The sequence below is a fragment of the Hevea brasiliensis genome, chromosome 9 (genome assembly GCF_030052815.1).
Source record: "Hevea brasiliensis isolate MT/VB/25A 57/8 chromosome 9, ASM3005281v1, whole genome shotgun sequence".
Lineage (NCBI taxonomy): Eukaryota > Viridiplantae > Streptophyta > Magnoliopsida > Malpighiales > Euphorbiaceae > Hevea > Hevea brasiliensis.
The window spans coordinates 17,515,751-17,527,836 of NC_079501.1; the positions used below are offsets into that span (position 1 = coordinate 17,515,751).

Sequence of the window (12,086 nt, forward strand, 5' to 3'; positions counted from 1 at the left end):
TTACTCTATGAAAGCAAACAGAGGATGACGGGTAGAAAAAGAGGGATACTATTGTCTTTCTAAATAGAAGATAATTTGTGTCAATTTTATTTCCTTGTGACATTTGCTAAACTTGATGGTTTGGGATTCGTGTGAGTGCCGTAAGAGAAGAGAAGCGAGTAAGGTGACTTGAAAAAAGATATTCATGTCTATTTGAAGGAGACCAACTTAAGCCAATTACATGAGTCCTTTTATTTAATAAATCATTGGAAAAAAATTTAATTAAATTTCACCTAATAATGTGAAGTATAAATATAAATTATTGGAGGGCAAATGACAGACCAATTTGTTTATGTTCGAACTTTAGTTAGAAAAGGCAATAGCCTTGCAGTAAGCAAAATCTTCTTGAATATGAATATCACAGTTGGTGTTTGCATAACTGATTTCTCTATTCAGATTCAGTTACCAGATGCTGGTATGCCAGATCAAAGATAGTTTCAGATTTTCAGTTACATTTCCTAATTAAAATTAGGGTTTCAGTAAATTAGGGATTCAGTCGTGGTTACCTGACCATGATTCTACAGCAATCAAAGCTTCCCCATTACGGGGAATATTGCACTAAAATCTAAGAACGATAGCTATGGAAGTACAACACATGCAGATGATTAAATAGCTTTTATCAGTTTCATGTACTTGCTCTGCCAGAGTCTTGTGATGGAGACCTGGGTACACTGAAGCTGGAGTAGCTTCCTACCTTTGATGTTGGCCTGTGAGTCTTGACCAATGGGACCAGTGACTGCACAACATCTGCCATTAGCGGTCTGTAATCAGCCTCTGGTTGTACACACATAGCAGCAATTGCCGCCACCTGAATAACCTCTTTCATTGAGTATTGACTCTCCAATGCGGGATCCATAATTTGCACGACTTTCTCTCTATCTGTCAAGCAGGGCAGCACCTATTTCACAAACAATAGAAATGAATAAAGGAAATGTGATCATGAAACACAATCATAAAAGTTTATATAAAGTAGATCAAGTCTTTAAAGTAAATTATGGTTAAGTGCTGCATCATAAAATAATGTAGTATCATTTTACAGTAGCATCGTTAACTGAAGAGGATAGACAAGATTCACACCCAATTCACAAGAACACCTTCCCCAGGAGGTCTCTTCATATCTACTGGAACTCTGCCAGTAAGCAACTCCAACAGAACCACCCCATAACTATAGACATCTGATTTTGTTGTCAAATGCCCAGTTAATGCATACCTATGCAGCACAATAACACAAAATCAAATACAGAAATGAGCATAACAAAATTAAATATAGAAATGAAATACATGTGTAATTTGGCATCAACATAACAAATTAACATTACATTTGGACAGAGGGATTTAAGTTGAGATATTTAAACTGATAATACATACATTTTCCTTCGATTGAAATACCAACAAAGATTCTTTAAAAAAAAAAAAAGAAGGCATAATTTCAAATCCACCTCAAATAGGTTATCAATCACATTAACAAATCTAATCAATCAAAAAAAGGGGCTCACTTTCATCCAAACAATTTAAAAAAAAAAAAAAATCACAATCAAATCCCTCTTTTGAAATCCTTGCATCCAAATGCATTAATGTACCATGAACAGAATTTTGGCAATAAAAACTATATCCATGGAAGAATACATAAAAACCTCTAAAAACTTCAATAAATCATACTCAGGGGCAATATATCCCTGGGTGCCCAACACTCGAGTTGAGACATGTCCACCAGCTTTGTCTGGTCCAAGCTTGGCCAATCCAAAATCAGAAACTTTGGCATGAAAATTTTTGTCCAAGAGGATGTTGCTGCTCTTGAAATCTCTATGAATCACTGGAGGACTGACATGTTCATGCAAATATTCCAAGCCCTTGGCAGCTTCAAGGGCAATTCGCAACCGTGTTTCCCAGTCCAATCTCAAGTTCACATCATTATGACCTGCACATTTCAAATCAACCAACACAATCCAACTATTCAGCAGAAGCACTTCTGAATGGAAACTGGCAACAAATAGTCATTGAGTTTATTATAAATGAATTCATTCATGTTGGTTTAAAGTGTTTTTGTGAAAAAGTGATATTAAGGCTTTGTAACACATAGTGTGATAGTGACATTAAGGCTCTGTATGTTTTGTGATATATATATATATATATATATATATATATATATATATATATATATATATATATATATACTTATAATTGAATATAAGAGAAAATTGCAGACACAAGAAAAAAGTAAATTATGATTATTGCATGCAAATATCAGTCAATTCACCAAGTAACAGCTGAAGATGGGTGGTATTGCCTATAGACTCATGGGTATGTGAATGTGCCAATGTGATTCACTTATAGATTCCTTTCCTTTTCATGAGTTTGTAAGAATCTGAAAAAGCGTTTTGCATTTTGAAATTGGAAGTTACTTTCCTTTGAAAATAACTTAGAAAAGGTGGGCCATGAGGAGGGGGGTCCTTATAAAATGCGCAATCCCTTTCCCATCAATATGTGATGAAAAACGGGCCATGTGGTGTGGCTCACCTCATGCTAGCCTATGGAGCTAGTGATTCTGCATAATGTGGGTTTTACTAAGTCAAGCAAAAAATTTAAACTTTTAATGCTTTATTCAAGTTTGAGTTTGACCCTTTCTTTGATGAGACGAGCTTGCAAGATGAAATTTTGACTTAAGTTTGAGTCCTTGAGCTCAGGCCTAGTAAAATATAGATCGAGCCAAGCTTAAACACCTTCAAGCTTGGCTCAGTTTAACTCCCTTGCAGGCCCTCCTTTAAGGTAGCCTATTTGCACTTTTTCTATATTTTGTGATGTTAGTAGTATGCCCTAGAGCATATCATTTAGTATGTATCTTGTACATGTTTTTATTAATAAAAGGCATTTTCACTTTTCCGTTTACATAATATATTTATGTGTAATGGAAAAGGTCCATTGATATTTTATTAGAAATTCTATTCTTAAATTGTTAAAAATATGAGTGACGGTATTTCTAATACAAAGTATCATAAATAGGTTCACAATCGAGGATACTTCACAATAAGGACATGACTTATCCAGAAAGATTGTATTCATGTTTTTTCCCAAGTTATTTATATGAGATATAAATAAGATGGAATGGTGAGTCTCATGCCATATGACAAACATGATAAGCACTTATACATGATAAGTAGGTTGAACCAGTGACACTTATGACAAGCACATGAAGTTTACTCTTGTCAATGTATTGTCATAAATATATTTACATAATATCTTGTATATAGGTGGTTTGAGTTTGATACTGCTTTCATACTTGTACTATGTATGGGTATATGGGCATGTGTTGGCTCCTACTGATTATATATGGAGGTAGGTGTTGATAAAGATGGAATCTGTTCCTCTAAGTAAATAAGGATAAAATCCTATGTTTATTTAATTGTTCTTGATGTTTCAAGTTCCTGACCAGGACAGATAGATTTAATCAGAAAAGAGTTTCTGATGAGAAAATCTTTTAATCAAGAACTGGAATTAAAAGAGAACATAATATTCATAGCAAATGGAGTTTGACATAAACCATGACTCCAGCTTGAGTTGGGATTTTGTAACAGAGAGATTCTAGTGCATGGTAACATATGATTATAGGTTCATTTAAGGTAAACCTTATTACTGATTGGGTGGCCATAGTATGCTATGCTAGGTGTTAACCATGGTCTATGAGGTGCATAAAATGATTTAGAGAAATCATTTATGGTAAGAAAGAGTTTTAATGATATTAAGAGTTGATATCATATCTCATTACCAATTAGTGATGAGCCTAGTAAGTCACACACATACACAAGTAATCACCAAGTTAAATATGATTTAATTAATTAATTAAATAGTTTAATTGATTAATTAAATAGGTTTGGTTTGCAATTAGATTGCAAAGTCCCTAGCATGGCTTGAAATCAAATCCAGATTATTGAATGTAGAGTATAAGTTAAATTCATATTTAAAGTGTTTAAATATGAATTTAATTAATGAGAAATTAATTAATAAAGATTAATTAATTGAATTATATTTGATATAAATTGATTAGAAGAAGAAAAATAATTATTTTGGGTTGAGAACTCAAAATTAAGATACAGCGGCATTTTGATCATTTCACAGGGTGACATGGGGCACCATGATGGCACTACACATAAGCTTGCCAAATGTCTTTTAATCATGTAAGATGATTAAAATTAAGATTAAATATAGATTTGACACTTGGCACAATGTTATTGAGGCAATTAAACCTAGAGCCAATCAGAAGGTGACATGTAGCAAGGGTTTTAAGTAGTAACCTAGCTATATAAGTGTAAGGATGAAAGAACAAAACACAACCAGCTACTGCCTCCCTTTGTGCCGCCACCCTTGAGGCTGCCATTCTCTCTTCTTCTTCATCTCTCATCAATTCCAAGAGATTAGCAAACAATCTCTTGAATTAAAAATACTAGAAATTATTTCTAGTATCCTGTTTACATCTTTAATCTCTTAAAAGGCAAAACTTAATTTTCTAATTAATAGAAAAAACTTTAAAAGTTGTTCAAGAGCTACCATAGGTGATCTTGGTGTGGACAAGCTAAAGGGACAACATCTAGTGTCCTAAAGACGCATCCCAAATGTGCCAAACACACTGCAGTGCATCAAGATGTTAGTGCACTTGTTCTTGATCTAATCTAGGGTTCTAAAATTAATCTGATTAATTTTAAAATCTTAAATGGCAAATACAGATCCAAAAAACATATTAAAAGAGTTTTAATATGTTGTTTATCATTGAAATCAAATAGATAAAAATAAATCTTGCATAATGCATGTGACCCTAGGTGAAAATTTTTGAATTCAATGATATAAACTTGTGTTTTTCATGCTTCCGCTCCTTCATGTGATCATGGAAGGTCATTAATTAGCTGTCCTATAAGTAAAGCTTGCACAAAAAACAAAAGGAAGAAATTCTAGTTAAACATATCTCAAGATGATACCTACCAAAAGATCACAGGATAAGCATCTATCACAATTTGTGCTTAAGCTCATTTATAAAGCAAAAAATGAAGGAGGATAAAATTAGTTCAAGAAGGTTTGTGGAAGTAGTATTGTAGTAAGGTTTCTTAGCAATTCAATACATGAAAGCACACCATAAAATTCAATATATCTTAAATTTTTCCTGTTTCATTTTAAATCTTAAGAGTTTCAGTTTGTATGCATTTTGAATTAGTCATGAAAACATCACCAAGTTTCTAGCACAACCACACATATATTTTATAATTTGCTAATGGGATACTAGGGTTGGGCTGGCAGTATTAATACAATCAACAAAGGCAAGTAATTAAGCAAAGTAGATTCCAATTGAGATCTATTATTACAATAACAGCTTGTTTAGGAATGGAGCAAAAATTGGGGCATGAAAGAAAGGAGGTGAAAGGGTGAGGGGAATTGATTTTTCCATTTTTTGGAAAAGCTAGAGAAAAATGAGAAAATGGATATGTAATAGTGAAACATTCTCCTGAGGCCCACAAAATTGTCTCTCCATTTTGAGGAGGAAAGGATGGAAAACATATATATATATATATTTTTTGTACCTTTAGGCAAGTTCTCATTTTACTCTCAATGTCTTATTCTTTTCACCTTCTAGTGGAAGAAGGATTTTGTAGTAATTTTGATTTTTCACCTTTTCACTCCCTTTGCTTTCACTACTTTCTTTGAAAAAAAAAAAAAAAACTGTTGCAACATGACTGGCATTATTGAGAAGTAGTGTCATCTTTATATTTCATTTATATGTCTTAACTACTGCAAATTTTCGATTAATAAATGCTAAAAACAGGAGGAGAAAATGAGAAACTAATATAACTCACCATTTATAGGATACAAATGTTCTTGTAATCCACCATTTGCCATGAACTCGTAAACCAGCAATTTATGATTGTTATCCGAACAATACCCAAGCAATGCCAGTAAATATGGGGAATGTAGGCGGCTCAGCAATTCCACCTGTGAAAAAACAGTCTACCAATTTCAGAGCTATTGGGTACAATCTGCTATACAAGAACAAAGATGAGAGTTGGACAAGGAATAGGCAGAAATTTGATTCCTTCTTATGCCAACCTCATGCCCACAAAAACATGTGCACACATGCTCATGCGCATGTGTGCACTCATTGATACTTGTATGCTTATGCACATGTGGACACATTTCCTCTTTACTTTCTAGAGAATGAAAAGGATGAGCTAAACAAATCCTGAAAAATTATTTGGATTGGTCAAGTTTTCTATCTCTTAAGTTTAAGGAACAAAGAACTAACTTCAACGAATACATTGAGATCAAACCTCCATTTTAAATTCATCTTCTCCCTGTTTCCCTGCTTGATCCATGAATTTCACTGCAACTTTCCTTCCATCATTGAGAACTCCACGGTATACTGACCCAAAACCACCATGCCCAACCACATTTGACTTGCTGAAACCACCAGTAGCTGAATGTAGCTGCTTAAAAGTGAACACCTGAAGTCCTTTCTCGGTAGCAACTTGCAGATTCTCAAAGCTCCCTTTTTCCTCGTATTTATCCTCTTAAAAGACAATTGAATCAACAAGTATACATTAAGCCAATGTTCCACAAAGGGAGATATCAGGAATTCAACAACCAAATTGATGATGTAGAAAAAAATAATGCCCTAGCTAAACTAAAATAACAATATTTCTTAACATTGATGAAACTAACCATAAATATGACAGAAAACAAACTAACCAACACAAATCTACATTGCTATGAACCTTTCTGTTTATGATACATTTGATCTTTGGGGCTTTCTAAGTTAGGCATTTTGGGCTTTGAGTTCACGCTAAATACAAATGAGAAGCTTCTAGTTTTAGGTATAATAAACACTAACTGCTTATTTGGGAGGAAGTTTTTGAAGGTAAGGGACAGGTTTTTAAAGTACCATGGTTGTTTGGGAGGAAGTTTTTTAAAGAATGTAAGGTTTTTGGAGGTTTTAAAACCTCCAAAACTCTTACTTTTTTAACCCACCAAATTAGTGGGTTGGGAAGATTTTGCTATCTTACCTTCCATTACCTTACCTTTCATTTCCTTAACTTACCTTACTTTATAAAACTTTCCCTCACTCTATCCAAACAAACTGTAAGATAAGAGGATATAAATTTATGTAGAAAAATAAGCTTCAAGAAATTTAGTTAATTATTTTTCTAAGACCCGAATAAAACAAAACTAGAAAATTTTAAAATCATAACAAAATCAAATCCAATTTCAATGTACACCAAACTGAATCAAATTCATTAGTTCAGTTCCATAATTCAATTTTAAATTAAAAAAAAAAAACCATTTTTAAATCCCATACATAGTAAAGATCATCCACAAAATTTGCAAAAAACTCTATGATAAAAACAAAGATTTCCTTTAATCCAGAAAATAACTATAGCAACTAGGGCTGGTTAGGGCCGGTTCTGGGCCAAGGTTCAGGGGACTAGAACTGGCCCTTCATGGTTCCCCAATTTCAGTTTGGTTTCGACCCAATTCCAGTTCTGATCAAATCTAGCCATTGAAAATTTTTATATTTTTTTTAAAGGAAAAAATCTAGTCTGGCCCAGAACCTAAACTGAAACAGCCGATTCTGGTCCAGTTCAATAACAGTTTTGGTCTATCCAGTTTTGACCCGTTCCTGTTCCGGTTTGAACCGGTATGGTTTGGATTGGTTCTGATTTTGAACCAGTCTATGGACAGATCTAGTTGCAACCACTTCTCATTGATCAATTCCAGATAGTCTCTTCCATTCTTCCTTTTCAAAAACCCTCAATTTACATCTGTTTCCATGTTATCTATAATAGCGACCACGAGGACGATAAATCCCAACACTTAAATTCCATGACCTACAATGAAAGCCTCTCCATGCATTATGTTCCTCTAATTTTTCCACACAAAACCTGAGGTTAACTCATTGCATAGCATACAAACATAAAATGCTAAATTCAGTTGCAAAGGTAGAGTAAGCAAGAAAAGCAAAATATAAAGCTCAAATGCAAGATTCCACCATTTCTCTAATCTAAGGGCGTAAAATGAAACAAATCTCCCAAGGTAAAAAATAAAGATAAACAACAAGCATTGTAAAATAAAAATAGAAAAGGACAGAATTTTAGTTAGTATGATACACTTTAAAAAAGAGAAAAACAAAGTAATTAAAGAGAAATTAATTATTTTAATTTTGACATTAGCGCATTATCAAACTGTGGAAGTAACAAAAGAGCCTTTTTTTTAATTTTTAAATCAAAAACCAAATGTGTAGCTGCATTTCCCACTTGTTGAAGGAGCTTGCAGAAGCCATAGTTTCAAACAAGACTTAAAGAAAGGAGTAGTGTGCGTGCGTGTGTGTGTGTGTGTGTGTGTGTGTGTGTGTGTGTTAACCAAAAAGTTTAAAAATATAGCTTTACTTTGTTTACTTTCCCATAAATTCTCGGCAACCAAACACTTATTTTCTTTCCATTTTCCAACTCATTTTCAGCAACCACATACGAATCAGCAAACAACAACAATAAGGGCCGTCTTACTCTTGTGGGGATTATGGCGTTTGGAGAGCTTGTTACGTATATAGCAGTAATAACTAAAAGCCACAAGCAAACAAGCGACGGCAAGTGAAGCAACAACGACAATGGCCACCAATGCTACGCGCTCCTTCCTTCTGTACACAAAATCCTCTGTTTCCATGTTCTGTTGTTTACTTCCGATTAGCTGCAGAGGAAACCCTAATCCTGGAAACCACCAATTAGGAAGAAGAGAAGGGAATAGTAATGCTTTAAAGCTTTTTGGAGTTCGAGATCTGTACTCTCTCTCTTCTCCCTCGAAGACACTACTGTTTCTGTTTGTCTCGTTTGGCGCCGAGGAACTGTTTCGGTAGAAATTATTTAGTGCACAGCACGACAGTGACACGAGTTTTTTTTTTTTTTTTTTTAACTAAAACTGATGCGAGTTAATAATTTATAAAAAAAAAACTACTTTTTTTATTTATACTTTCTGTATTTACTTGATTTTATAAATCAATTTGTTGCAAAGTTTTAGATGGTTTAATATAAATTCGCGACTTATTTCATTAGATTTTTATAAAATATATTTTTTATATTAATTAATTATAAATTTTTTTCTATATTCTATAATTTTCTCAATTCAATAAATCAGATCAATCCTCTAATAAGTATTCTTAATAAATATATTCTCTATTTATAATTATTTATTTTAAAATAAAGATGTTGAATTATTTATATCAAATTTAAATTAATATTATAAGAAAATAATTAATTTAATATAATTTATTATCTTAATTTAACACAATTTTTTATAACAAATAGATAGAATTTTTAATAAATTATAAAATTTTATTAAATTATTTTTTAATAAAATAATTTTATTTTAACACTTTTATTTTAATATTTAATGCTGTATTTTTAATAGGTGGAATGTTTTAATGGCTGTACTTTTCTGCTTTTTTTGTTTTGTCGAAGTAGTTTTTTTGCTTGAATACTGTTAGAACTGGTCATATGCCAATTTAAAATCAAAATTAGGTAGAACCCATTTAAATCAAATTAATTAATATTAATATTAAATCAAATTAAAATTAGATTAAAATTAATCAATTTAATTTTAAAAGGGTTTCTGATTTATCTACTTACTTTTAATTTTTAATTTAAAATATATTTTGTAACATCCTTAATTTTCAAATTTATTATTTTATGAGTAAATATTAATATTTTATTTTAATTAAATTTTGAAAAATTATTTGAGATTTTTTCGAATTTTAGAAATTGAGTTTGATTTCTCGAAAATATAAAAATTTGATGATTTTTAAAAAATTAATTTAAAGAATACGTGACAAAACTAAAAATATATTTAGAGTTTACGAATTTTTCTGAGTTTTCTAAAATTTTTTTCGAAATTTTTGGGTCTCGTTTTCGATCCCAAGTCAAAGTAAAAAATTTAAAATTTTGTATCTTGAATCAGACCGGACGAATCGAACCAGACCGGATCGGACCGATCGAATCAGACCGGCTTTTCTTTTCTTCTTCTTCCCTTCCCGTGCGTCCTGACCTCTCTCCCTCTCTCTCTCATTTTCTCTCTCCTCCCTCCTCCTCAGGCCACGCCGCCGCCACCTAGCCCTCCCCACTTCGCCGGCGTGCCGCCCCAGCACCTACCCACGACTGGCCGACATCCCAGGTGGCCGAAAAATTTGCGCGAACTCCTCCCCTACGCGCGTGCAACGCCTCACCTTCCCAATCAAAATCCGGCCGATCCGGCCACCGATTGGGCCGAGTCCTGTATTAAACACCATCTAAACCTCGAAAGCTTTCCATAGACACAAAGAACAGTAAAATCCATCGAGTGGTTTGTCCAATTTTTGTCTAGGAAATTTTAGCCCATTTTAAATTTTGAGCTAGATTTCTCGTAAACCGTAAACCCCACGAGAAAACCGAGAGTACCAGAACGCTCCACTCGTCGAGAGCTTCGCGGCAATATAAATTTCAAAATTTTTTGACACCGTTTTTAGGTAGGTCTAACGAAACTTCGTAGTGTTTTTCTGAGCATTAAATGAGTTTAAAAAATTTCGTAAAAATTTTATACTAACCCCCGTGTTGTGAGCTTTGTGTAGGTACCTTCAATTCGGAGAAATTTGACAGTTGTCCGGGTCTATGAATTTCCGATCAGTTAGACCGGCTACCAAAAAAGTCTTGGAATTGGATCGAGATTTTGGCTACTCCACCATTGTCAGACGTCCTGAGCTCGTTTCTGAGATCAGAATCGGCATAGGTAAACCTGAACCTCACTTTTTCTTAATTTTCTAGTGCTTGAATGGGATTAAAAATCCATAAAATATTTGTGGTAACTCATAAAATTATGATTCTTTTTGCATTAGCTTAGTAATATTGCTAAAGACCGCGGGGAAAAGTTTTAGAATTTTTAGAGCTTATTTGAGTAGTTTTTGCAAAAATGGTCAATTATAAGGATTAAACTGTAATTTTACATATTGTGATTGATGACTGTTTGGATGGGCTGAGGAGGGACTGTGTTATGTGATTGAGATGTGGATATGTGGTTTGTGGATAACAGAAGTGTGTTTTAAGCCTTTTGCAGGTTGGGTAGGTCCTAGGTATAGGGAAGACTTTGCCGGATTTTCGACAAGACTTATGATATTTTTTATCTTTTTCTTAGTTTTTATTGAGTCAAATTTATTAAATGATTGTAATAAAAATTGTCAGGTGAGCCGATGACCTTCTTCCTCCGCCGCCACAAAGGATCATTTATTAAGTCTGTGAGTAAAATATTAATTTTAATTATAATTTTGATATTATTATATGTTCAAGCATGTCCATGTATGTCACACCTTACCCTTCTGTAAGGCATAACATGATCCCGTAGAATATCTAATGAACTATCGAACTTCACCTACCAATAACTCATTAAGTACCCTACAAGAGATTTTAAAACAATTTTCTTATTATTTTTAACAAGTGGTGAGCATTTTATAATTGGTATTTAAAACATTTAATTAAAATTAAAAACTAGTTAAAATTGTTGACCCATTTTATTTTTTCACAAATTTTATAAAAATTTTGGCAGAGTTCTGTTTGTATTTTGAGAAACCAGTTCTTCAAATACCTGTAAAAAGCACTTCTAAAAATGTTTTCTCAACAACTACTTAAATTTCACAATCAAACTCAATCCATTTCAACAACTTCACAATCATTTCAATCAATTTTTCAAGTTCAAAATTCAATAATCCTCAAAATACTAACAATACATTTCATTCAAATTAAATAAAATAGTTTCACTCATATTTCATTAGAGACAAAACAATTTGTATACATCCTTACAAAATTTACATCAATAGAAATGCAAACTAAATTTTATTATAAACTTCATACAAATTTTGTACAAGCTGCTCAAGACCCATTTACATGTCTATACATTTATATGCAATACATACATCAAAAGAAATATTTACAATTAGGGTATAAATTATACCCGATAACTTCAAGCTGAATGATCTTTAATCCTTAGGAGCTCAATCT

The 12,086-nt window shown here is 32.8% G+C and overlaps 1 protein-coding gene across 1 annotated transcript; it reads right to left on the minus strand.

Moving 5' to 3' along the window:
• Positions 1-409: 409 nt before the first annotated feature.
• On the minus strand, positions 410-8,950 carry LOC110665050 (probable serine/threonine-protein kinase PBL7). The gene is made up of 6 exons (XM_021825015.2): positions 8,577-8,950; positions 6,348-6,586; positions 5,877-6,012; positions 1,699-1,957; positions 1,117-1,249; positions 410-937 (listed from the first exon to the last, which is right to left on the minus strand). Exons 1-6 carry the CDS (start codon positions 8,731-8,733, stop codon positions 665-667), a joined length of 1,197 nt encoding a protein of 398 aa, XP_021680707.2. The 5' UTR covers positions 8,734-8,950; the 3' UTR covers positions 410-664.
• Between the last annotated feature and the right edge of the window lie 3,136 nt (positions 8,951-12,086).